Source organism: Engystomops pustulosus, chromosome 9 (genome assembly GCF_040894005.1).
Source record: "Engystomops pustulosus chromosome 9, aEngPut4.maternal, whole genome shotgun sequence".
Taxonomy (NCBI): domain Eukaryota; kingdom Metazoa; phylum Chordata; class Amphibia; order Anura; family Leptodactylidae; genus Engystomops; species Engystomops pustulosus.
In genome coordinates this window covers 85,916,378-85,941,847 of record NC_092419.1, presented here as the reverse complement: position 1 = coordinate 85,941,847, position 25,470 = coordinate 85,916,378, and the positions used below count along the sequence as shown (strand labels likewise).

Here is a 25,470-nt window from a genome sequence, read left to right as displayed (position 1 = left end):
AGCAAGCAGAGATCTAGAAAACCGTGAGGAATTGATACAGAAAGTATATTGGAAATTTGTATGACTTTTCATTACACAAACAATATCAATTATTTGCTGAATGTGGACAACCCCCAGACTTGTCCCATGTACTTTAATCCCTTAGTGGCTCCACTCAGTATAATATCTACCCATAACTCCCCAAACTTAGGAAAAATAAGAGGGACAGAGGATGTGGAAAATTTTCATGGCACAAATTATGCCCCTTATCCCTCCTTTTACACCATTCCCTAGAGTGCTCACACACTGGTACAGATTTACTATGGCATCTCTGCCAGTTTTCTGTTCCGATTCAGTCTACAGGTTGGAACTGGCATAGTTTGTGCCCATATTCACCAAGAGGCTGGTGCCTCTTAGTAAATATAGGCATAGGAATGCTGGCTGGGGCAATTTAAGACTGGTGTACTAAGCTCCAGTCTTAGTAAATTCCTCCCAATGAGTCCATCTCTTCCCCTAGTGCCCAGACACTTTGTAGCCATTAATAATGCTCCACTTTTCTGCTGGAAAGAAATAAATCATGTCAGTTTTTCTAGTTTGCCCCCAGCACCTTTGTTACCTTTGGCTCCTAAGCCAGCGGGCACAACGATACAAGCGGGCACAAGGATATCCTTATGTCAGAGGCTGAATAGTGGAGCAAACATAATGAAATGGTAGATATAAGCTGCAGAATCATTATAAGCTTTTTCCATGGAAATAATTAAATATTGTAAACATTTCTTTATTCCCATAGAAACCCTTTTATGTAACATTTTACATGCATTATTAGAAATAAAAGACACAACACAGTATAGTGTGTTAAATAATGTGACATTTTATTGTAATGTATTTTTTTAATGTTTAATGTAAGTGGTTGTTACCTCCGGGCACTCACAGGGAGTGTACAGCGGCGCTCAGGACAGGAAAAACCCCCTGTGGAGGAAACCTGCAGGGAAACCATGGCCGCTGTACTGCCCTTCCTCCGGGCGTACTAAGGGAGGTAACGCTACAACATGTGTGTAGTGGAGGTGTATGTACCTACCTACAGTGACTGCATGTGGCTACCTACAGTGATTGAGTTGTGAGTGTTATGTGCTGTGAGGCTTCTGCACCTTACCATGAACAGACGGCTTCATCCACACCGGCCTCCGGGTCTTCTCCATGTTGGTCTTGCAGCTGTCATCCTGCCGGTGGATATAGAGATGTTTGTGGACTTTCCTCTTGCGTGGCTGAAGTTACAGGATGTGACAGCTGAAGCCACTGCTGGTGGACTCTTCCTGCTCTTCCTCGGGGGCTGGAGCTGAGGGGCTAGGGTGGACTCTTGGTTTTTCTCTTGTCCATGCCCAGTGTGTGGGATTCTGGGCCATCAACCGATGACAGGTGTCCACGTCTACCCAGGCTCTGAATCCAATTTTCTGGAACATCAGGTCACGATGATGTAAAAACTGGTCTATGTTGATAAACCAGTAGGGTCCTAAGGCGCAGAGGAAGAGGATTCTGCGGATGCTCGGATCGTCGTCCTCAAACTGACTGGCGAGGTACAGAGCCGGGAAGAAGAAGTATTTGTACTGGGAGACGGGGAGTCTTGCTCTTCTGAAATACGCACACACGGCTGCCAGGAGGTATTTGTGCGTCAGGGTGCGGCTTCTGTCCCAGTCAATAAGGTTTCTGATGGGTTGAAACTCCAGGAGTTTGAGGAAAGCCTTCATCTGCTTGTCCATCTTCCTCTTGGGTTCAGGCTCCTGACTCTTTCTCGTCATGTCTTTTGCTTGGTCTTGACGCGAAGTGGTTGGCAGATCTGAGTTATCCTCCTGGAGATTGGGGGGAGCCGCCATCTTCTCTTCCTGCTCGGTCAGGTCCAGCTTCCTCCTCTTGGGTTCAGGTTCCTGGTGGTCTGGTGATGAAGTCTCCTTCTGTCTCTTTCTCTTCATGTCTTTTGCTTGGTCTTGACACGAAGTGGTCGGCAGATCTGTGTTATCTTCCTGGAGATTGGAGGGAGCCGCCATCTTCTCTTCCTGCTCGGTCAGGTCCAGCTTCCTCCTCTTGGGGGCAGGCTCATGGGGGTCCGGTGGTGAGTTCTCCTCCTGTCTCTTCCTCTTCATGTCTTCTATTGTGTCTTGTGGGTGATAAATCTTCTGTGTGTATCGGGGTGTGGCAGAAATCAAAAATGCAAAGTAGCTTGATGCAGAAAAATGGAGCCGGTCTTCTCTCTGTGCGAGCGATCACGGACTGGCACCAACTGCCGTTTTCTTCCCTGCATTGGAATAATGCCCTGCGATCCTATTGGCTGCTGAGCGTGGCACCTGCCACTCACACAGCAGCAAGTCTTAACGGAAAATCACACACCTTGTCATGTTATACTTTATTATATATACCCAGCGCTGGTCAGGTTCATGTTTAACATTTCTCCTTACACAAATAACACAGGCAGATACTGGATAGGCCTCATTTATTAATATAGTGTACAGAAAATGGTGCATACAGCAACCAATTGCAGCCAAGCTTTGATTTTTACCAAATTAAAGGGGTTTCCCATGAAAGAAAACTCTCAAATTTCAATCCCCTAGTTATGTTTACACAATAAAGATTTTTAACCCTTTACTTCACAATTTACTCATTGTAAGATTCCAGGGTGTGGGCAGGGGTAGTCTTTCTAAGCAGACACATTATGATCCATCTAGTTGTGTGAGCTGACAATATCCCCCTCCCCCCCCCCCCCCAAAAAAAAAAGAAATAAAAAAATATTGTGGAAAGCTGCAGACATGTTCATTGAGGTCACTATAAAATTGAGGTCACCTCTACTCATAGACTGTAAGCTCTTGCATAGACCATATGTGTGCTCTGTTATGTAGTATTGTATTTGTGCGTCAGGGTGCGGCTTCTGTCCCAGTCAATAAGGTTTCTGATGGGTTGAAACTCCAGGAGTTTGAGGAAAGCCTTCATCTGCTTGTCCATCTTCCTCTTGGGTTCAGGCTCCTGACTCTTTCTCGTCATGTCTTTTGCTTGGTCTTGACGCGAAGTGGTTGGCAGATCTGAGTTATCCTCCTGGAGATTGGGGGGAGCCGCCATCTTCTCTTCCTGCTCGGTCAGGTCCAGCTTCCTCCTCTTGGGTTCAGGTTCCTGGTGGTCTGGTGATGAAGTCTCCTTCTGTCTCTTTCTCTTCATGTCTTTTGCTTGGTCTTGACACGAAGTGGTCGGCAGATCTGTGTTATCTTCCTGGAGATTGGAGGGAGCCGCCATCTTCTCTTCCTGCTCGGTCAGGTCCAGCTTCCTCCTCTTGGGGGCAGGCTCATGGGGGTCCGGTGGTGAGTTCTCCTCCTGTCTCTTCCTCTTCATGTCTTCTATTGTGTCTTGTGGGTGATAAATCTTCTGTGTGTATCGGGGTGTGGCAGAAATCAAAAATGCAAAGTAGCTTGATGCAGAAAAATGGAGCCGGTCTTCTCTCTGTGCGAGCGATCACGGACTGGCACCAACTGCCGTTTTCTTCCCTGCATTGGAATAATGCCCTGCGATCCTATTGGCTGCTGAGCGTGGCACCTGCCACTCACACAGCAGCAAGTCTTAACGGAAAATCACACACCTTGTCATGTTATACTTTATTATATATACCCAGCGCTGGTCAGGTTCATGTTTAACATTTCTCCTTACACAAATAACACAGGCAGATACTGGATAGGCCTCATTTATTAATATAGTGTACAGAAAATGGTGCATACAGCAACCAATTGCAGCCAAGCTTTGATTTTTACCAAATTAAAGGGGTTTCCCATGAAAGAAAACTCTCAAATTTCAATCCCCTAGTTATGTTTACACAATAAAGATTTTTAACCCTTTACTTCACAATTTACTCATTGTAAGATTCCAGGGTGTGGGCAGGGGTAGTCTTTCTAAGCAGACACATTATGATCCATCTAGTTGTGTGAGCTGACAATATCCCCCTCCCCCCCCCCCAAAAAAAAAAGAAATAAAAAAATATTGTGGAAAGCTGCAGACATGTTCATTGAGGTCACTATAAAATTGAGGTCACCTCTACTCATAGACTGTAAGCTCTTGCATAGACCATATGTGTGCTCTGTTATGTAGTATTGTATTTGTACATGTCCCCTATGATTTGTATAAAGATTATCATAGATGTAGACACAAATGGGATCTGATAACGTTACACAAAAAAGTTATTTAAACTTCCAATGTACTTTGTGTATCTCTCCTCATTGTAAGGGAGCTTCATTGTTTACTTCCAGAAGATAATTGGTCACACGGATGCACGGCTCGTTACAGTAATGAGAGCTGTAATGTTATGAGCCGCGCACCTCAGTCACATCACATGCCCATGGACAAATTTTATTTATTTTTTTTAAACGACCTGTTCATTCAAATACAAGAGTTGGATCCTAGACCTAATTATTAGCCTATCAGCTACTAGAAGAAAACGGACAAGTGCTCTCTAGATCTGTATATATGCCAGTAGGGAGTGCCCTCACCTTGTTGAGGTGATGCTGAGCACATATGGAGGCTCTGATCCCCCCCAGTGGGACCCCAGCACATACAGTAAGGAATATGACAGTGATCAAGGTGATTGTATGAGTTATAAAGTTAGCATTTATTATTAAACCATATGAAGAGACATGTATCTGCCTAGGTTTTAATAAATACTAACTTTTTAACTAATACAACCACATGGATTTTTGCTCTCCAGTTTGGAAGCCTGGCAACACAGAAGTCCATTTTCCTTCATCTTCCTCACTAATTATTAGTATATGCGCACCCTTGAATGTATTATGGAAAGTATCCTTAATACTGTCCAAATAGCCTTAAAAGAAATCTACCATCAATATCAGGCAGGATAAACCAGGGACACTTACTTATAGATCCAGACGACTGTGGAAATCTTCTTACATGTGTTATCCATGCACTCCTTCCTTCTAAATGCAACTTTTAATTATGCTAATGAGTCCAAGGTACACTGGGGGTGTCCCATCCCCTGCTAGATTATATAAAAACAGGATGGAGAGGGCAAGATATTTTCCGCTTATTGTAACAGCATATTAATCTGCAGCACTGAGGGGCTCTCACCAGAGCACCTCAGACTCATTAAATAATATGATTAGAGTAAAGGTTGATGCAAGGAGGAAGGGGTCATAGATAACAAATATAAGAAGATTACCATAGTCACAGTGCCTGGATCTGTGAGTAAGTGTCCCTGGTTTATCCAGGCTTGAATGAGATGGTAGATTTCCTCAACCCCTTTGTGCACCAGGATGTACCAAAACTCACTGGCTGAGCGCTCTCCATAGACAGCGGGTGCCGGGTGTATAATACGGCTGACAACCGCTTGTTGCGGTCCGCAGATAACAAGTCCTCACAGATTTATTGCTTTTAAAATGAGTAGAGTAAAAAAACTGAAATGCAATAATGAAGTCCCCTACTAAGGGTTATAAGGGACATCTACCATCAGATAACCTGATGATAGAGGATTATACTCACCTTCCGTGCTATCCCAAAGGGAAATAACCTTGTTTCATGTTTTAGAATGACCTGCTTTCTGGGAAAACTAGGTTTATTATCTATGATCTATTATCCTGAGGCAGTCTGCTCTTATATTATAGCAGCAGCTCTCTCAGCATTGTATCATGTGTCAATCATTCAATAAGCACCTCAAGCTCATTTCATAATTAAAGCTATTTTTCCAGGTCATTCTAAAACATTTAAAGAAAAAAAAAAAAAAAAAGGTTATTTTCATTTGGGTTGGGAGAAGTAGAGTCTAAACATCTACCATCAGGTTATCTGGTAGTAGATGTCCTTTAAAGGGGTTTTCCCACAGACAGGATAGGGCCTAACTTGCTAATCAGTGGGGGCCTAAGTGCCAAGACCCCCACAGATCACAAAAACAAGGGGTCCGATGTACCTCCGCCTGACCCCTCTTCACTTATGGAGAAGATTGACATGCATGATCATTCTGCTACATTAATCTCTATGGAGCTGACGGAAATTGCAGAGCGCTGCGCTCACCTATCTCCGTCGGCACCATAGAGATTAATAGAGCAGAACAGTCATGCACGCCCGTCTGCTCCATAAGTCTGACGGAGCATTGAGGGGTCTGACGGACATCACTGAGACCCCCACTGATCAGCAAGTTAGGCCCCCCCGTGGGAAAACCCCTTTAAGGATATGAATTGCCATCACTCTTTTGGCAGAATCTCATATAGGGGAAACCACAGCAAAGACGAAGCGAATTTTTTAACATTAGAAAAACCTCAAAAATGGGTGACAAGCACTTGAAACAGTTTCACAATCTTTATTATCTTATTTTAAATGCAATATTATTGAATTCCCTTTATCAACAAGTAGAAATGCTAAGCCAGCTGCCTGTACAGACTCAGAGTCATCATCATAACTTCCGGGTCTCCAGATTTAATATCAAGTGCTTTCAAGAAACAGTCTAAGGCTTCCTTGGTGTGTCCTCCATCTTTAAGCTCCTTGCCCCTTTGCACCAATGTAGAGTAGCTGTCTTCTTGACAACACACCTCAGTCTGACTGGATTTGGTTTCTGGGGCGAGATAGTCGACCTGCTCATCAGAAAGCAGTTCCACCTCCCCGGTGGTCTCCGCTGTTATCTCTTCATTAGAAGAGGATTTGATGACAAAGCTGTCCGCTTCATACTCATCTCCTGCGGTCGGTGAACTGTCCTCTAGGGCCAGCGTTTCTCCAGCTGGCTCCTCTTCTGTATTTTCAGTTGCTTCTCCGTCAGCTTCCTGAGCTTCATCTGCTAGCAATTCTTCTTCCTGCTCTTGGTCGCTGCCTTCGTCGTCTCCATCGTTAATATTTTCTTGAATATCTGTTGCTTCTTCTACAGCCAGATCAACCAGAGACCTCCTTGATGCAATAGACCTGCGCCTTCCTCCTAAGCTGCTCCTCTGAAGCAGCAGCTTGTCGGCCATGCTTTTCCCGGACTTTGGAGTGGAGGCGCTCACCAGTTTGACTGAAGGGCTGTGGAAAGGTGAGAAAACCCTCTCGTTCTCATCATTTAGGAACACTGAGCTCTCGGCTTCACTTTCAGAACAGATTCTCCTGGTGGCTTTACGCTTGGTGGAGAACAGAACGTCTTCTTCATCGCTTTCCTCAATTATACTAAATTCACCGCTGCCGTTCACTTGAGAAGAGTTCATGATATCCATTTTATTCTGAAAGTCTGTAACTTCAGGACCGTCTTCCATTTTGTGCTTCGACCTCTCCATGTCTACACTTAAGTTTCTACTTTTCCTTTCAAGGTCCATAGACTTTTCAAAGCTGTGCCCCCCTTGGCTGATATTTTCCTCAGAATCATCCAGTACTAGCAGCGCTCCCTCTTCTGGAGCCATGGAGGTTTCCATGACACTTTCCATCTCTTCCATGGATGCAAACAGTTTATCATTACCCATTGAATCCTCCAGAACTAGGTTAAAGTCACATTGTAACTGGGGCTTGGATAAAGGCAGGCTAGGGTCCCTTAGGCTCACATTTTCATCTTCAAAGCATGGTTGTTCATGTTCTTCTGCTTTGCCGACAAGACTTGCCAAACCATCCGAACTTTTATTAGGGACCGAACTGCTTAATGGTGAAGCTGCTGAAATATTCTTTTTTGCAGAATGTCCATTAAATAGTGAACTTCCAACTCCCTGTAAAAGAAGAAGGAAAAAAATGAAATCCCTTACATACGATATACCTAAAGCAGAGTTTTGTGGGCTAAAAATGGTTAAGGTCGTCTTCTGGAATGTGAGAGGAGTCACCAGGCGGCAGCATTTGTATTAGCAATGCAGAAATTTTATGTTTACAAGAAACACTTAAAGAGGACCCGTCACCAAATTTTGACCACCCTGACTAACAATGTCTGCTGATAAAGGGTTACAAGTCCTCCCCAGATCACCTAAAATTAGCTGCCAGTGGGGCACTGTACCTTAATTACAGACTGTGTGACTCATGTCCGGTATCTGTGACTCTTCCTGCTCACTGGCAGGCAGCCAGTGAGCCACGCCCCATTATTCTGACATGTACAGACCTACGTAAGGTGTTGTTTTTTTGTGGGACGTGATGGCGTTTTCATTGCTACCATTTTGGGGACTGTACGACCATTTGATCACTTTTTTGTTATATTGCAAAACATTAAAAGTGGCGTTTCAGACATTTAGCCACCATTTTCCATTATGCGATTCATTGAAGTGAATAACCAATATTTATATACAGGCAGTTACATACAAGATAGGTTCTGTAGGTTTGTTCTCAAGTTGAATTTGTATGTAATTATTTTATCATTGTAATCCCAGCCAATTTTTTTGGTCTCTGTGACAATTGGATTTTAAAAATGTTGGATTGTCATAAGTACCAGGAAAAACACTAAAGCTTCATTACAGACACCTGTGATAACTGTTATAGCTGATCATTGTAGCCTAGGACTAAATTACAGTAAATTACCAATATCCAGAGGTCCGTTTGTAACTAGGGGTCGTATGTAAGTTGGGTGATCATAAGTAGGGGACCACCTGTATTAATAGATCAGAACTTTTGGGACACAGTGATACTATTTTTATGGTTTGTTTTTATATCTGTTGTAGGCAGGGGGGGCAATCGGTAATTTGAACTTTTAGGTTTCTTATCTTTTTTTTTTACCATTTTTTAACCTGCCCCTCCCCCCCCCCCCAAAACCCTAGGTAGTGACGGGAAAGGAGGACAACAGCCAAGACAGCGGCGCCGATGCACCGCCGACAGCATGTAAAGCGTTAACAGTGGATGTTTATGTAGAGGGCTCAGCGCATGAGTCCATATAGTTCTTGCCACACGCTACTGTACTATTACATTAGCTTGTGCCAAGGAATTAAACGTTTAAGTAAAAATACCAAAAGGCATAGCTAGGAGGGAAATTATCAGAGATCCTCTCATCAGATTCAACTAAGGTTTTTAATAGAATATAATGGGGATCAGAGACTAATTTTTGGCTGCACAGATGGCAGCTAGTCTGAAATGAACCCTGGTAGAAATATTTAGATCTAGACATCGTTTCACAATTTTTTATTTTTATTTTTTTTCATTTAATTAAAAAAAAAAAGCAGCTTACTGGTGAAGTTGCTGAAATATTCTCCGTTGCAGAATCTCCATTTGATAGTGAACTTCCAACGCCCTGTAAAAGAAGAAAAGAAATCACTTATATTATATATACGGTACTTTAAGTGTTTATTTATAAAATAAAACAAACAATAGGGCACATCTGTCAAAGTCCAGCTTGACTGTCTGTTTTTGGGACTTCTCATGGCTTTGCTTCTGGTCAGATCCTAGCGTTTTCCTCATTGATACATGCGGCGTTTGGGATCTTTTAAGACAATTTCTACGTCTGGTGCAGCCGTAGATTGGCGGAGACTTTTTTGCACATTTTTAAGGCTGAACTTTCACATCTGGATTCAGATGATAGCTCAGGGAACACTGCAGAAAACTAGTTGCAAATGAGTACAAGCACCATGAAAAAAATTTAAGAAAAAGGCAAGCCAAAAATTTGATATTCATGCCATGCAAGGCATGAAAAAGTAGCAGTTCCTGGTGAGATTAACCCCCCCCCCCCTTACGCCACCTTCCACACATGGAGAGTGTAGGCATAATGGGACAAGGCAAGGTCCAGAGCACTTCTTTTATTACAACTTCAGTGTCTCATATCTTAATTTATTCACTCCACGTTGCCCTAGCAGTCCTTAAAACGCATAGAGCAGCTGACCCGTCTTCAGATTTGATACAGATTTGTTGCAGTTTTTCATACGCCCATAGACTTCAATGTAAAAAAACAAAACAACATGAAAAAGACCGCAAGAACGCACAAGTGACGCACATCTTCTCTATGCAAAAATGTCAAAAAATATGTCAATTTTTTTGTGCGGACTTTTGCATGCTTTTTTTAACATTAAAATCTATGGCCATGTGATGCAGATTTCACGGAAAAAAAGGGAATTTTTGGCAAATTTAAATTCCCAATAGTGAATTTCTTTAATTCTGTGTTACCTAAAAACACGATCCCGATATGATATTAAAGAATGTGTTCTTTAACGGGACACCAGAATTGGTGTTTCTAGGTGCCACAAAAGCTGGAGAAGTCACATTGCAAAAGTACATGCACCCTCTGCCTCGGATCCTGGCAAATAGTAAATTATTGACATTCTATTAAGTCCAACATGCCATGGAAAAAAAAACAAGCATGAAGTGTTATACATAAAACTGTTCCAAATATAGTGCCATTTAAAAGGATAGAACTGCAAAAACTGCCCTGGACAGTCAGGCACCAATGACCCAAAGGGGTTAAATGATGATATCTTTGGAACAGCTTTACATGTCATAACATTTTTTACTCTTTTTTTTTTCCCTAAGGCGTGATGATTTATAGTTGATTTATAGTTTTATGAATGACATGTACTTCTTTGTAGAATTAGCAGTCAGAGGAAATGGGGTGCACAGCGCAGCAGTAATTCTGGAACAACCCCTCTTGCCTTTCCCGTCGACGCGCCGTGCCCAGCCTCCTGCCTTTCCCGTCGACGCGCCGTGCCCAGCCTCCTGCCTTTCTCGTCGACGCGCCGTGCCCAGCCTCCTGCCTTTCTCGTCGACGCGCCGTGCCCAGCCTCCTGCCTTTCCCGTCGACGCGCCGTGCCCAGCCTCCTGCCTTTCCCGTCGACGCGCCGTGCCCTGTAGGTGAAGCCACGTCCTGCCGCCGTCTTGTCCGATTTTTCGCACATGCGTCGTCATGCTCCGGCGCTGCGCATACTCAACCACAGAAACAGGCACGCTGCTGCACTGTTTCACCTCATCAGGATAGACTGAGCAAACCGGCTGGTTAGATCAGACACAATCCCAATGGGGTGCAGAGGGTACACACAGGGACGGAGCAGAGATGACCAGCGCCCTGCGCAAGACAGACCCATCCACGATAGGACAGGAAGACTTCTACATGAAATGAGGCAGGGCACGGCGATGGGAAGGAAGGAGACAGGGTTCCATGATGGAACACCCATGAGAAGGGGCGCCAGATTAACTGCTGCGCTGAGCGTCCCACCTCCCTGACTGGAAGATATCTGTGAATATAGCTTCATTTTTCTGCCATCAGGCAGCGTAGGTCCTTTATAAAGACACCACCAGAACACAGTTATCAAGGCATATAGCACATTTTGTAGTTTCACAGTTCTCAGGTTGGTGACGGGTTCCCTTTAAACCTATACCAAAATATGTAAAATGTATGGCATCAGTCACCTAGGTTCAGTGACAGATGCAGAGTGTGCATGTACTTCTAAAACTGCCAGCTCCATCTCTCTGCAGCTGAAAGGCTGGAGGGCAACTCTTCCAAGGCTAGATCTTCTAAACTGTGGCACTTAGAAACAGTTTTGGTGCCACTTCAAAGGGATCTGTATATAAAAATCACATTTCTGACTGCAACTTTCACAATGTAGATCTCTAGTTCTGTGATCACTAAAAACACAATCACGATCCTATTGTTAGAGAAGAATCTCTCCTTTGAGATAACCACAAAACTGTTTCTTAGTACCACGGTGTAGAAGATATAGCCATTTAGATTAAGCGCACGCCATGAGGTCTATACACGTGCAATTCAGACGTTTATATCTGTATGGCAGTCATGAAATGGATAATATCCCTTTTAGAGATGGTACAAGTCATTCCATTTCTCAGCATTGCACAGTACTGGACTTTTCCTTACCGTACTGGAAGATGCATTTGGATATGGGATTGGATCAGATATGTCTTCATCAGACTCTTCAGGCATCACTCTTGTTTCTCTGTCCCCCCTATCTTTTGGTAATTCACTTTTAAATGGTACCGGAGGTAGATTTTCATCAAAAGATTCGCCAAGTACCAAGTTAGTCATGTGACCACTTCTATTCTTTGAGGTTTCGCCATTGATAGGAGCAGAAGGTAAATGGTCGTCTCCACTTGTCTCTTCAATGCTCAAGCTGCTTATGTGATTATTGACTTCATTTGGTGGTTCCTTTTTAATTGAAATGGAGTCAAGATGTTCTTCATCAGAATCTTCTATCACCAAACTAGTCATCTGAACACTTACATTTGCAACTTCATTCTCTGTAAGATCTACAATTTGAGGAGGAGAGGCTGGTGGTTTCACTATAGGAAGACTTCTTTGTTTAGGTCTCTCAGGGATTGGATTTGGTCTAAGCCACGCTCCTTCCGAATTCTTCTTGAGTTGTTCCATCAGTTGGCCATTTAGTTGAGACTCCATCTGCACCAGTTCATGAGCCTTCTGTACCCTTTCCTGAATATATTGACCTTCATGTTCGTGCTCATCGTCCTCATCTTGGGAAGAGATCTCGTGTGTATAAAGGAGGTCATGGTCGGAGATTCCAAAAATTGGTAAAGTGTGCAAATAAGCAATGTGTTCATCTAGATTTGTGTCCGTTTTCCTTTGGGACGAATGCATATTCTGAAGCTGGATCTGGGTGGTGGAGGTCCGGGTGTCTTCTAGAGAAAAGAGCTCTTTTAATTCTTGCTTTGAGAAGTATCTGAAGGGGTTTTTCTTCTCACCGGTTGTTTGTCTAATTATGGAGTCTTTGAAGATTTGTCTCCTATAGATTTTCTCCTCCACTGTGCCACAAGTGATAAGTCGATATATCACTACATTTGCTTGTTGTCCTATTCTATAGGCTCTGTCAACTGCTTGGGCATCAGTAGCCGGATTCCAGCTGGGGTCAAAAATCACGACACGGTCAGCTGAAGTTAGCGTCAATCCGACACCTCCAACTTGCGTGGTCAATAGCAATACAGAGTAGCTCCTGTTGTTCTGAAACATACTTATTCTTTTTTCCCGATCAAAAAGAGAAACGGTCCCATCTATTCGCATGATCTTAAAGCCTCGGTTAATCAAGATGCGGTCAATCATGTCAAGCATTTTTCTTGACTGCGAGAAAACAAGAGTCCTGTGACCTTCTTCCCGGAGTTTTTGGAGAAGCTCAATAAGAAGCACAAGTTTTCCAGATTCCTCTATCAGAACCTCATCGGAAAGGTGATCAAACTTGGTGACCGCTTCAATATCATGCTCTTCCAGGTCATCGCCCTCCAACCCAAGCTGGACACATGCTCTTGCGGACAGAAGTCTTGGGTGATCACAGAGCTTCTTCAGGATATTCAGTTCTGCTAGAGGGGACTTGGTTGTCATCAGCAATTCCTTGATTTGATCCAGAGATATAAACTTGCGATACACATCTTCCTGAATTTCTGATAAATAGACCCATATTATAAAGTCGTTCTTTCGCGTGAGAGAAGGCATTGTACATACTTTACTATCTGACTCCGTAGTTTGGGGTTCAGAACTCTTTTTATGCTGAACATCCCCCTTTGTACGCCGGAGGAAATAAGGTTGAATAATAGTCATAAGGTTTTCAGATATCTTCAATCCGAGAGCTTTTTCACCCGCTGTGGCATCTTTTTCTCTAGCTCTGGTTATTGGATTTTCATACTCCATTTTAAAAGTCTTGGCTGTCCCAAGAAGAGTTCCCTGACAAGCAAAGTCATATAGGGCCCACATCTCCCGGAGATTGTTTTGGATTGGGGTGCCCGTCAGCAGAATGCGGTTTTTAGCAGGGATTGCAGAACAGGATTTGGCAGTTTTGGTTGAGGAGGCTTTAATTTTATGAGCCTCGTCTAATATGATATAATCCCATACAAATTCAATTCCATTGTATGTGGCGAGTTGTTGCCAATTATTAATTAACATTTGGAAGGTGGTGATGAGAACCCCTCCCCTTCTCTGGATGTGCTCTAGGTTTGTGGTTCGCTCCTTCTTGCTGGTGCCGTGAAAGGTCTTCACTCTCATGCCTGGAGTCCACTTCTCAAACTCTTTCACCCAGTTACTAATCAGAGTTGTTGGCATTATCAATAAAACATTTTTGGTTAACTCACTATCAAACATTCCGGAAAGGAAAGCGATAACCTGGATTGTCTTTCCGAGTCCCATATCATCTGCTAAAATACCGCCTTTTCTCCCATCTCTGTGAAGGCTATACATAAACGCTACTCCCTCTTTCTGGTGTTCAAAAAGCTTGTTGTACAAGTCTTTATACAGCAGTAACCCGCTTCCCAGGACATCTACAAATTCATCATCATCCTCTCCCTCCTCTTCATCATTCTGGAGCTCCAGACGCTGCAGCGCCTCTTCCAGCTGGGCTATGCGACTCTTTAGCTTCTCTCTGGGGTGGATGCCATAAGCTTTCTGAAAATATTCTATTGACTTTAACAAGTTTCCATTTTTGGCTTCTTGCTTTGCTTTTTGGACATATCTGCAAGGAAAAACATTAGATGTTATTAAGAAACATATCAAAATATTTGGATAATATGGGTTTGTGTTGAATAAAGCAGTGTTTAGGGACTCACTCACTGACAAATTAAGATTGGGCCAATCCTTACGCTGTCAACCTCTATTGTCCTGTGCATGTAGCATGATGTGACCACAGGACAGTAGAGGCATAGCTGCAGAGGGACTCAGTATCAGGGGTCACTTATGTAGCGAGTCCTACATCTGGGGAAGGGACACCCACACAAGATTTGTTTCCAGACCCCCGCACCTCCATTAGGCCATGTAGTGCCTGATGGATATAGCATCCATTTCACTACAGACCTCAGCAACTAAAAGGGTTACACATTATTCTTATCCTTGGCATCATGGCGGAGTACATGGATCTCTATTAGACTCAGAAGGGGGGGGGGGGGGCAGAGAATTTTAAGGTAAGTCGCTATGTGGGATACTATTTTGTAATCACTGTGACTACCTTCCATAGCATTCCCCCCCACTGACTGGTATGTGGGTACAGGTGAGTTGTCTCTGTACAGTAGGTGGGATCATGTAGCACAACCCTCAGCATTGTTGTGGTTGGGATTCCCCTGAGACGGTGACTAAGCGGAGTGTGAGCAGACATCATACAATTGCAGGCCAGGGCTTTCTACCTGTATATACTCAGCGTATACATACAATGTGGTGTGAACATGGACTAAGAGGTTCATTACTTTTATTGCCCCCCCCCCATATATAATTTTCTTATTCCCAGTCGTCCTCATTGTACATTAAAATAAACATAATATGAATTAAAATATTTAATATTATTAAAACAATTAATATACCAGGTCGCACGAGGCTGCCCAGTGTGAACAGTCCCTGATGGCGGTGACGCACACACAGGGTGAGGACTACTTACCGCTGATACTTCTCCGCGAGCTCCGGGTCCTTCTGTGCCCAGGACGTGGTGCTGAGGTCCCCGGACCCCCGGGAGCTTCTTTCCTCAGACTCCATGGTAAATCGCACTATGAAAAAAACCGCCGCACACCGCAACAACAGGAAAGTGCACACAGGGAACAGGAGCCGCCGCTATTTCAAAACTCCTTCCCAGAAATCAGTGCGGGGGGCGGGGCTGGCGGTATTCTCCTCCCACGTCAGGCTACGTGGGACGGTGCTGCGTCATGCACAGTGTGCCGTTCTGTGCGTTTGTGATGCGTTAGTTATGCAGCGCGTCTTAAATAAGTTATGGTTGCATTGCGCCGTTTTGGGGTTATAAGCCATTGACACCAACTTGGGATATGTACATCTTTCGTATTTATTACTGCAACATTTGCTATTGGGGTGTGCATCTTTATAGATGAGCTGTTACCCTCAATACACACCCTAGCAGACAGAAAAATAGTTCTTACTTATGCTTACTACAGTCTAATCTCTCAAATGTACTGTATAGTATAGTATAGTATATAAGGCTGGAAGGAGACGCAAGTCCATCAAGTCCAACCTTTAAGAATTAAATAAATGTTTTATCCCCATAACCCGTGATATTTTTTCTCTCCAGAAAGGCATCCAGGCCTCTCTTGAACATGTACATAGAGTCCGCCATAACAACCTCCTGCGGCAGAGAGTTCCATAGTCTCACTGCTCTTACAGTAAAGAACCTTTGTCTATGTTGATGGTAAAATCGCCTCTCCTCTAGGCGTAGAGGATGCCCCCTTCTCCTGGTCACAGGCCTAGGTATAAAAAGATCTTTAGAGAGATCCTTGTACTGTCCGTTCAGGTATTTGTACATTGTAATGAGGTCTCCCCTCAGTCGTCTTTTTTCTAAACTGAATAATCCCAAATTTTGTAATCTGTCAGTGTATTCTAGTTCCCCCATTCCCCTAATAATCCTGGTTGCTCTCCTCTGCACCCGTTCCAGCTCTACTATATCCTTTTTATACACTGGTGCCCAAAACTGTACACAATATTCCATGTGTGGTCTGACCAGGGATTTGTATAAGGGCAAAACTATGTCTTTATCATGAGAATCTATTCCTCTCTTGATACATCCCATTATTTTATTTGCTTTAGCAGCAGCCGCCTGGCTCTGGTCACTAAAATTAAGTTTACCATCCACCAATACCGCCAAGTCCTTTTCAGCTTCAGTTTTACTAAGTAATTGACCGTTTAGAACATAATTATACTTTTTGTTTCCATGGCCCAAGTGCATTACTTTACATTTATCTACATTAAACCTCATCAACCATTTCTCTGCCCATCCCTCAAGCTTCCACAAATCCCTCTGTAATGCTAAACTATCGACCTCAGTATTTATTACTTTACACAGCTTAGTATCATCTGCAAATATTGAAACTTGACTGTGTAAACCCACTACAAGGTCATTAATAAAAATATTAAAAAGAAGTGGCCCCAATACTGACCCCTGTGGCACTCCACTGGTAACATCAACCCAATCTGAGAATGTGCCATTAATGACCACCCTCTGTTTTCTATCACTAAGCCAATTACTTACCCAAATACACAGATTTTCTCCTATTCCCAGCAGTCTCATTTTATATACCAACCTTTTATGTGGCACAGTGTCAAATGCCTTTGAAAAGTCCAGATATACAACATCCACAGCGTCCTCCAGATCCAGTCTTGAACTTACCTCCTCGTAGAAACCAATCAGATTAGTCTGACAGGAGCGATCTCTCATAAACCCATGCTGACGCTGGGTTATAAGGTTGTGCTCAGTGAGATACTCCAGGATAGCATCTCTAATAAACCCCTCAAATATTTTCCCCACCACAGCAGTTAGACTCACGGGTCTGTAGTTTCCAGGATCGCTATTTGATCCTTTTTTGTATATTGGTACCACATTTGCTATGCGCCATTCCTGTGGAACATAACCAGTCCTCAGTGAGTCTTCAAATATTAAAAATAACGGTCTGTCTATCACCGTACATAATTCATGCAGAACCCGGGGGTGTATGCCATCTGGCCCAGGTGATTTATCTATCTTAGTGGTTGCGAGGTGGCGCCGTACCTCTTCCTGGGTTAAACTGTTGACATTATAAAAAGAATTAACATTATTCCTCATTGTGTCTTCCACCAGGGGATTTTCCTGGGTAAAGACAGTTGAGAAGGCGACATTCAGTAGATTGGCCCTTTCCTCATCTCCTTCCACCATGACCCCCATGTTATTTCTAAGGGGACCCACACTCTCTGTTTTTAGTTTCTTATCATTTATATACTTGAAAAATAATTTGGGATTATTTTTGCTCTCCCTGGCAATATTTCTCTCAGTCTCTATTTTTGCGGCCTTTATCTGCTTTTTACAGGATTTATTTTTCTCTCTATAATCCTCTAATGCCTCATCGCTACCTTCACGTTTTAGCACCTTAAACGCTTTATCTTTCTCGCTTATTGCTTTCCTTACAAGACTAGTTAGCCACATAGGGTTTTTCTTGTTCCTTTTATGCTTTTTCCCATAAGGTATGTGTTTCTCACAGGACTACTGTGAGGTGGAAGCATATTAGAATAAACAATTTAAAATGAATTAAAGGCAGTAGAATAACTTTGTTTTACCATATGAGGCCGTTGGCACATGACCACGCTAGGTTTACGGGATCGGGCAGATTCTATGGACTGAGGCCGCATTCACACACACTGCTTGTGTTTTGAAACGCAACGCAATGGCTGCGAGGGAGGGGCTTGCCCGTTTTACTAGAAACACATCTGATTGGTCAAGCCCCTCCCTCGTAGCGTTGCGTTTCAGAATACAACACGATCACTGTGTGTGAATGCGGCCTGCCGGGGATACACTTACATCACTGTGATGCAAGGATTCCCTGCTTGCTGGTGGAACAGCAATGCTGAACTATAATCGGTATTACAATTTGTTGCTGTTCCGTCGGGGGAAAAGGGACAATAAACAGTGTTCTGTCCACATATTTTTTACAGACTGAAGACATTTGTGTTTTCACAGAACAAACATGCACATGTGACTACAACCAAGATTTCCTCTTAGGGTGCGTTCACACAAGGCAGTTACGCATGTGTATTCAAACGCATCAGAACTGCTGAGAAGAGGAGATTTGCATGATTACTTAAAAAAAAATATAATCTAAATTTTGCAACTAATTTGAAGTGCAATGTGTCACAAAAACCCCTGAATATGGTAAAGCATCTTGAAAGTAATAACAACTTATAGTTACAGAGGGCATATTTAGCGGGCTTGGTCCTAAAGCCTTAAAGTAGCTTTGTCATTAAGGGGTTAAAGGAAATCTACCATCAAAATCAAGCATGATAAGAACACCTACTCATAGATCCAGGCACCGTGACTGTGGTAATCTTCTTATATTTGTTATTCATGGCCTCCTTCTATTTAATATCAACTTATAATTGTGCTATTGAGTCAGTATAATTGTGCTATTAACCCAGAAGGGCTCTGGGGGTGTTACCAAAGCCCCTCCGTGCTGTCTCCACTCCCCCTGCTTGCCATAATCTCGCTGCAGCAGAGGTTGTGTCAGCACACAGTGGGACAGAGAAGTGCTCTTGCGCAGTGTAACAGCTTATGAAGCAACAGCAAGGAGTTTTAGGGGCCTATATTGTTAAAAACCTATTTTTTTTACTTTATACAAACTTGGATTAGTGATGCCTTGATCACTGGTTCAAGTCCAATGCACTACTAACGCATTGTAGAACAGTTTAAATTGTATGGTACGCAGGGGTCTGACTGCTGTAGGCAGAAAAACGCGTTCAAAATGCCACATGTGCCATCACCCTAAGTGGCAAAGGTAATCTGATCTCTAATATGCCGCCATTATGCTTGACATCACTGATCGCAGGTGTTAAAACAAGGTGTAAGCTGTGATATACAGCTGACACCTGCGGCTTCTGGTGTCAGCTCCGCTCGTGAGCCGGTGCCAGAAGCAGGACATAATAGCACCGCTCACTTCCTGCACAGACCTACTATTACTTCCAGATGTGGGAAGGGGGTTAAGATTTTTTTGTTTATTTACCGATTTTACAAGCTCTGTGCAGCGCTACGTAATCTGTGTGCGCTATATAAATAAATAATTGTTATTTTTTATAAATAAAAACATCCACCACACATAGAGAGGACATGGCCCCGCGAACCCCCTCCATAAATCCTTTGACAATGGTCAACCAATTAATTTACATGGGTGATCATCAAGGGGTTGATTTATATTATGTTAATTTAAAAAAAAAACATTTTTGACACAAACCTCATCAATAACTGTAATATAAAAACCGCAGCATTTAAAACAGCAAAATATAGAATTTATATTTTCTCTTTGCATTTATTTAGCCCAAAAATTTGAAGATGTTCAAGGGGTTGAAGAAGAATTTGCCACGGGATCTGAAAATACCCCAATTGGTTCATAATGAAATATCTGTGAGACCTTGCACTTGCAGCCATGATAGTACAGGGCAGTATTGGGAGGGGTGTATAGAGCAGGAGATGCCATGGGAAAGTGTTGTCCTGTCAGAGAGCAGAAGAGGCAGCACAATTGTTGCCTTGCTCATGAATGATCACCTTGCAGTAGGGTTATGCTGTGTGTACAGCACATCTACATTTCGTCATGTTAAGTATGAGAGCAGAAAGCAGCCGCACCCTCTTCCTCATGTAGCTCAGTGGGAAAAGCCTACAGCTCGTTGTACTTGTAGACGCAGGTTTGAGTCCAGTTTCTGGTTGTATTTCTATCATTTGCTTCTTTCTGACAGAAGTTGTGTTTTTCCTCCTGTAATTAGTATCCGTCTACGTAACCTGATATATTGTTACACTGCACGATGACCCCGGGTCAGCCTGTAGCTCAGCGGTTACTTCGTGAACACGTACAGAATATTGTTTCTGAAATCCTCCGGGGTTCAACACCCGCGGGCGCTATCTGGCCTTTTTCTTTCTTAATTTCATTTTCAGCTCCCAAACCTGGTAAATACACTGGAGATCACAATGATAGAACAACTCACAATTTCCTAAATGTTAAAATCATTGTGTAGTCCACGGTGAACATATCCCAACATGAGTAAAATTGCAGTATTTTAAGCTTATCTCATAAGTTGTATACTGTATATACCCGTGTATAATCCGAGTTTTTCAGAACATGTGCTGAAAGACCTCACCTCGGCTTATACACGAGTCAATAAGAAAAATAAAATTATATACTCACCCTCCGGTGTTCCCCTTGATGTCCGCGCGGCTCCGCTTCTTTCTTCCTCACGACTGCTCTTCAATCTTGCGTCTTCTTTAAAAGCCAGCAGCGGAGCGTCATAGCATGCGCCTGCCGGACAGGAGATAACATGGCCGCGCCATGAAGGCTTTTATAGTCGCGAGGAAGAAAGAAGCGGAGCCGCGCGGACATCGGGGCCGCTGGAGGGTGAGGATATAAGTTTATTTTTTTATTATAAGGATGGGCTGGCTGTATACTACAGGGGGCAGGCTGGGCTTGCTGTATTCTACAGGGGGCAGGCTGAGCTTGCTGTATTCTACAGGGGGCAGGCTGGGCTGGCTGTATACAACTGAGGGCAGGCTGCGCTGGCTGTTTACCACTGGGGGCAGGCCGGGCTGGCTGTGTACCACTGGGGGCAGGCCGGGCTGGCTGTGTACCACTGGGGGGCAGGCTGGACTGGCTGTATACTAGAGGGTGCAGGCTGGCTGTATACTACAGGGTGCAGGCTGGCTGTATACTACAGGGGGCAAGCTGGCTGTATACTGCTGGGAGCTGGCTGGCTATATACTACTGGGGGCTGGCTGGCTATATACTACTCGCGGCTGGCTGACTATATACTACTGGGGGCTGGCTATATACTACTGGGGGCTGGCTGGCTATATACTGGGAGGCTGTGACCAATGCATTTCCCACCCTCGGCTTATACTCGAGTCAATAGGTTTTCCCAGTTATTGGTGGTAAAATTAGGGGTCTCGGCTTATACTCGGTCGGCTTATACTCGAGTATATACGGTATATTCTAAAGCACAGAATAAAAATATACATGGAGGTAATTGTACTAGAACACTGATAAAAATTAGAGAACACTTAAAGATGCAAGTTAATCTTCGCTAATTTCCTTAATTATCTCGCAAAGTCTATTAAATTGTCAGCCTAACTTTCCAGTTTTCACTAACTTTGCAAAAATAGCATGCTGTAGCAAAGTGACTGAAACCTGCTGGGTTGCCAAGATGAACGCCAAAGGGTGGCCCTACCTGCCATAGCAATAGAGGATGGTTGTTCCAAGTCTGTGATTTCTAGAATATTGCATCTTTGCAACATCACAAACTCATTCAAGTCCCGCAAGAAGGCTGGTCGCCTTCAAAAGACAAATGCAAGAGAGGACAGGATAATGTGGAAAATCTCCATGAGTCATCGTTTCAGCACTGCAGTTAGAATTGCTCACCAGTTCAGCACTGAACAGGGTAAGGATCTGTCTCGTCATACAGTGTCTTGATGTTTAAAAGCATTTGAAGGGAAAGCCCACTCTGCAGTTACCAAACCTCTCATTAGCAGAAAAAATCAAAAGGCTAGACCCACCTTTGCTGAGTTTCTGTAATGGGGTAATGTATGGGGTTCTACTATTATTTAGGCCTCTCAAAGTTACTTAGAAGCTGGTCGGGTCCCTATAGATATAGGTTTTGGCTATTTGCATAAAAATGTGAAAAATTGCACCCAATTCTAAGCCCCATAACATCCTAGAAAAATGAGAGGATACATAAAAAAATTCTGCCAACATAAAGAAGACATTTGGGAAATTTTAGTTATAAAATTATTTGGGTGTTATCACTGTATGCCTAAAAAGCAAATAATTTAGAAATTTCAAAATTTTTGCCAAATTTCAGTTTTTTTCAGAACTAAACACAAAGATGTCATCCAAATCATCCAACTAATTTGAAGTACAATGGGGCAGATTTACTTACCCCGTCCAGTCCTGATGCAGCGGTGCATTCTCCGAAGCTGATTCGGGTTCTGCCGGGATTCACTAAGGCTGTGTGCCCGATGTCCACTAGGTGTCGCTGCTGCGCTGAAGTCCGCCGGAGTTCACCTGCATCGTTCAGGTGTATGTGAGTGATATTCTTGCGACACAATTTTTTTAAAAAAATTCCGCTGTTTTCCTGATTTCTGTGGTGTGAAAGCCAAAATTGTGCGCCAAAATCCCGGGCAATTCGGCGCAAATTAGAAAAATTCGGGAAACCCGGCGGAAAAACGCGATTCGAACCCTTAGTAAATGTGCCCCAATGTGTCAGAAGAGAACGATCCCCTGGATATGTTAAAGTGGTTCCAAAGTTATAACCACTTATACAGGGCAGATTTAAGAATGCCTTACCCGGTTAAAGGAAATCTACCATCAAATTCAAGCATGATAAACTAGAGACACTTACTCATAGATCCAGGCACTGTGAATGTGGTAAAAACAAACTTTTATAATTATGCTATAGAGCAAGAAGGGCTTTACCAGTGCCCCTCCGTTCTGTGGCTTATTCCCTTAGCACTTCTTCCCTCCCCCAGCCTGCCATAATCTCACTGCAGCAGATGAAGCTTCAGCACACAGTGGGATGGGAAGTGCTCTTGTGCAGTGTAACACCCTATGAAGCTGCAGCATGGAGGGGCTCTTGTTACACCCCAGAGCCCCCCAAGGTCATCTGCATAATTGTAAAAGATGATTTTAAAAGGAAGTCAGGCCATGGATAACAAATACAAGATGATTACAACAGTCACGGAAGCAAACTGGGCATTTTCCCAGGGCCTCCGGTCCTTAAGGGGCCCCCTGCATGTGGACTTTTGTGGGCAGAGGAGGATGTATTACTCCTTTAATACCCCTTGGTTGAATGCCCAGGTGAAGATGTTTATCATGTATCTCCTGTCTAAATATCTATCATCCATCTGTCTAGTTATCTATCTCCTATAATTTCATCAATATATCAATATAATCAATCTACCAGTCCCATATTACAGACTGCCTTACCATACTACTGACTGTAAATTACAAAGTGTTATTATTGTGCAGGGATAAGTGGAAGCCTCTTACTGACTGTCACTGCTCCTAAAATAATTTTATATTTATTTATTTATAGTTATAGTTATAGTTATAGTACAGGGCAGTATTGGGAGGGGTGTATAGAGCAGGTCAGGAGATGCCATGGGAAGGTGTTGACCTGTCAGAGAGCAGAAGAGGCAGCACAATTGTTGCCTTGCTCATGAATAATCACCTTGCAGTAGGGTTATGCTGTGTGTACAGCACATCTACATTTCGTCATGTTAAGTATGAGAGCAGAAAGCAGCCGCACCCTCTCCTCATGTAGCTCAGTGGGAAAAGCCTACAGCTCGGTGTGCTTGTAGACGCAGGATTGAGTCCAGTTTCTGGTTGTATTTCTATCATTTGCTTCATTCTGACAGAAGTTGTGTTTTTCCTCCTGCAATTGGTATCCGGCTACGTAACCTGATATATTGTTACACTGCACGATGACCCCGGGTCAGCCTGTAGCTCAGCGGTTACATCGTGAACACGTACAGAATATTGTTTCTGAAATCCTCCGGGGTTCGACATCCGCGGGCGCTATCTGGCCTTTTTTTTTCTTAATTTCATTTTCGCCTCCCAAACCTGGTAAATACACTGGAGATCACAATGATAGAACAACTCACAATTTCCTAAATGTTAAAGCCATTGTGTAGTCCATGGTGAACATATCCCAACATGAGTAAAATAGCAGTATTTTAGCTTATTTCATGAGTTGTATATATTCTAAAGCACAGAATAAAAATGTACATGGAGGTCATTGTACAAGAACATTGATCAAAATTAGAGAACACTTTTAGATCCCTGCAAGTTATTGGAGTTAATCTGGCACCCAGTGCTAATTTCCTTAATTATCTGAAAAACTCTATTAAATTGTCAGCCTAACTTTCCAATTTTCACTAACTTTGCAAAAATAGCGTGCCGTTCCAAAGTGACTAAAACCTGCTGGGTTGCCAAGATAAACGCCAAAGGGGTGACCCTACCTGCCATAGCAATAGAGGATGGTAGTTCCAAGATTTCTAGAATATTGCCTCTTTGCAACATCACAAACTCATTCAAGTCCCCCAAGAAGGCTTGTTGCTCTTTAAAGGCAAATGCAAGAGAGCTTGTTGGTCACGCTGCTAGTGTCAAAGATAGGTATGATGCAAAATAGTGTAGGCTATAATACAAATCGATTCATATAAATAATATTGAACAGTAGCAATATTATTCAATATTGTTCAATATTATTTATATGAATCTATTTGTATTATAACCTACACTATTTTGCATCATACCTACCTTTGACACAAGCAGCGCGACCAACACACTGGTTATCTCTTCAAAAAAACTCCTTGTTATTATCAGGAATCATTTCTTGCAGACCAGAGGACGCAGCATCCTTAGATACATTTACTTCTGGGAGCTCCACCCACTGCTCCCCAGAAGAACTCTTATTTTATCACCATTTATCCTTCACACTCCCATGGAGCGCAGTGTTACCCTCTAAAAAACAATTGCAAGAGAGGACAGGATAATGTGGAAAATCCCCATGAGTAATTGTTTCAGCACTGCTGCTGGAATTGCTCTCCAGTTCATCACTGAACCGGGTAAGGATCTGTGTCATTATGTTTAAAAGCATTTGAAGGGAAAGCCCACTCTGCAGTGACCAAACCTCTCATTAGCAGAAAGAATCAAAAGGCTAGACCCACCTTTGCTGAGTTTCTGTAATGGGGTAATGTATGGGGTTCTACTATTATTTAGGCCTCTCAAAGTTACTTAGAATCTGGTCAGGTCCCTATAAATATAGGTTTTGGCTATTTGCATAAAAATGCAATAAAATTGCACCCAATTTTCTAAGCCCCATAACATCCTAGAAAAATGAGAGGATACATAAAAAACTCTGCCAACATAAAGAAGACATTTGGGAAATTTTAGTTCTAATATTATTTGGGTGTTATCACTATATGCCTAAAAAACTTCATAATTTTTGCCAAATTTCAGTCTTTTTCATAACTAAATGCAAAGATGTCATCCAAATCATCCAACTAATTTGAAGTACAATGTGTCAGAAGAGAACAATCACAAAATTCCCTGGATATGTTAAAGCTGTTCCAAAGTTATAACCACTTATAGTGATACAGGGCAGATTTAAAACAT

General features: G+C 43.0%; 2 protein-coding genes across 4 annotated transcripts in view; both read right to left on the bottom strand.

Moving 5' to 3' along the window:
* The window catches only part of RPS4X (ribosomal protein S4 X-linked), a 501,937-nt gene that overhangs the window by 28,196 nt on the left and 448,271 nt on the right, over nucleotides 1-25,470 (bottom strand). The gene's annotated exons all lie outside the window — the stretch shown is intronic.
* On the bottom strand, nucleotides 6,295-15,434 carry ERCC6L (ERCC excision repair 6 like, spindle assembly checkpoint helicase). The gene is made up of 4 exons (XM_072123355.1): nucleotides 15,234-15,434; nucleotides 11,732-14,321; nucleotides 9,104-9,166; nucleotides 6,295-7,670 (listed from the first exon to the last, which is right to left on the bottom strand). Exons 1-4 carry the CDS (start codon nucleotides 15,326-15,328, stop codon nucleotides 6,369-6,371), a joined length of 4,050 nt encoding a protein of 1,349 aa, XP_071979456.1. The 5' UTR covers nucleotides 15,329-15,434; the 3' UTR covers nucleotides 6,295-6,368.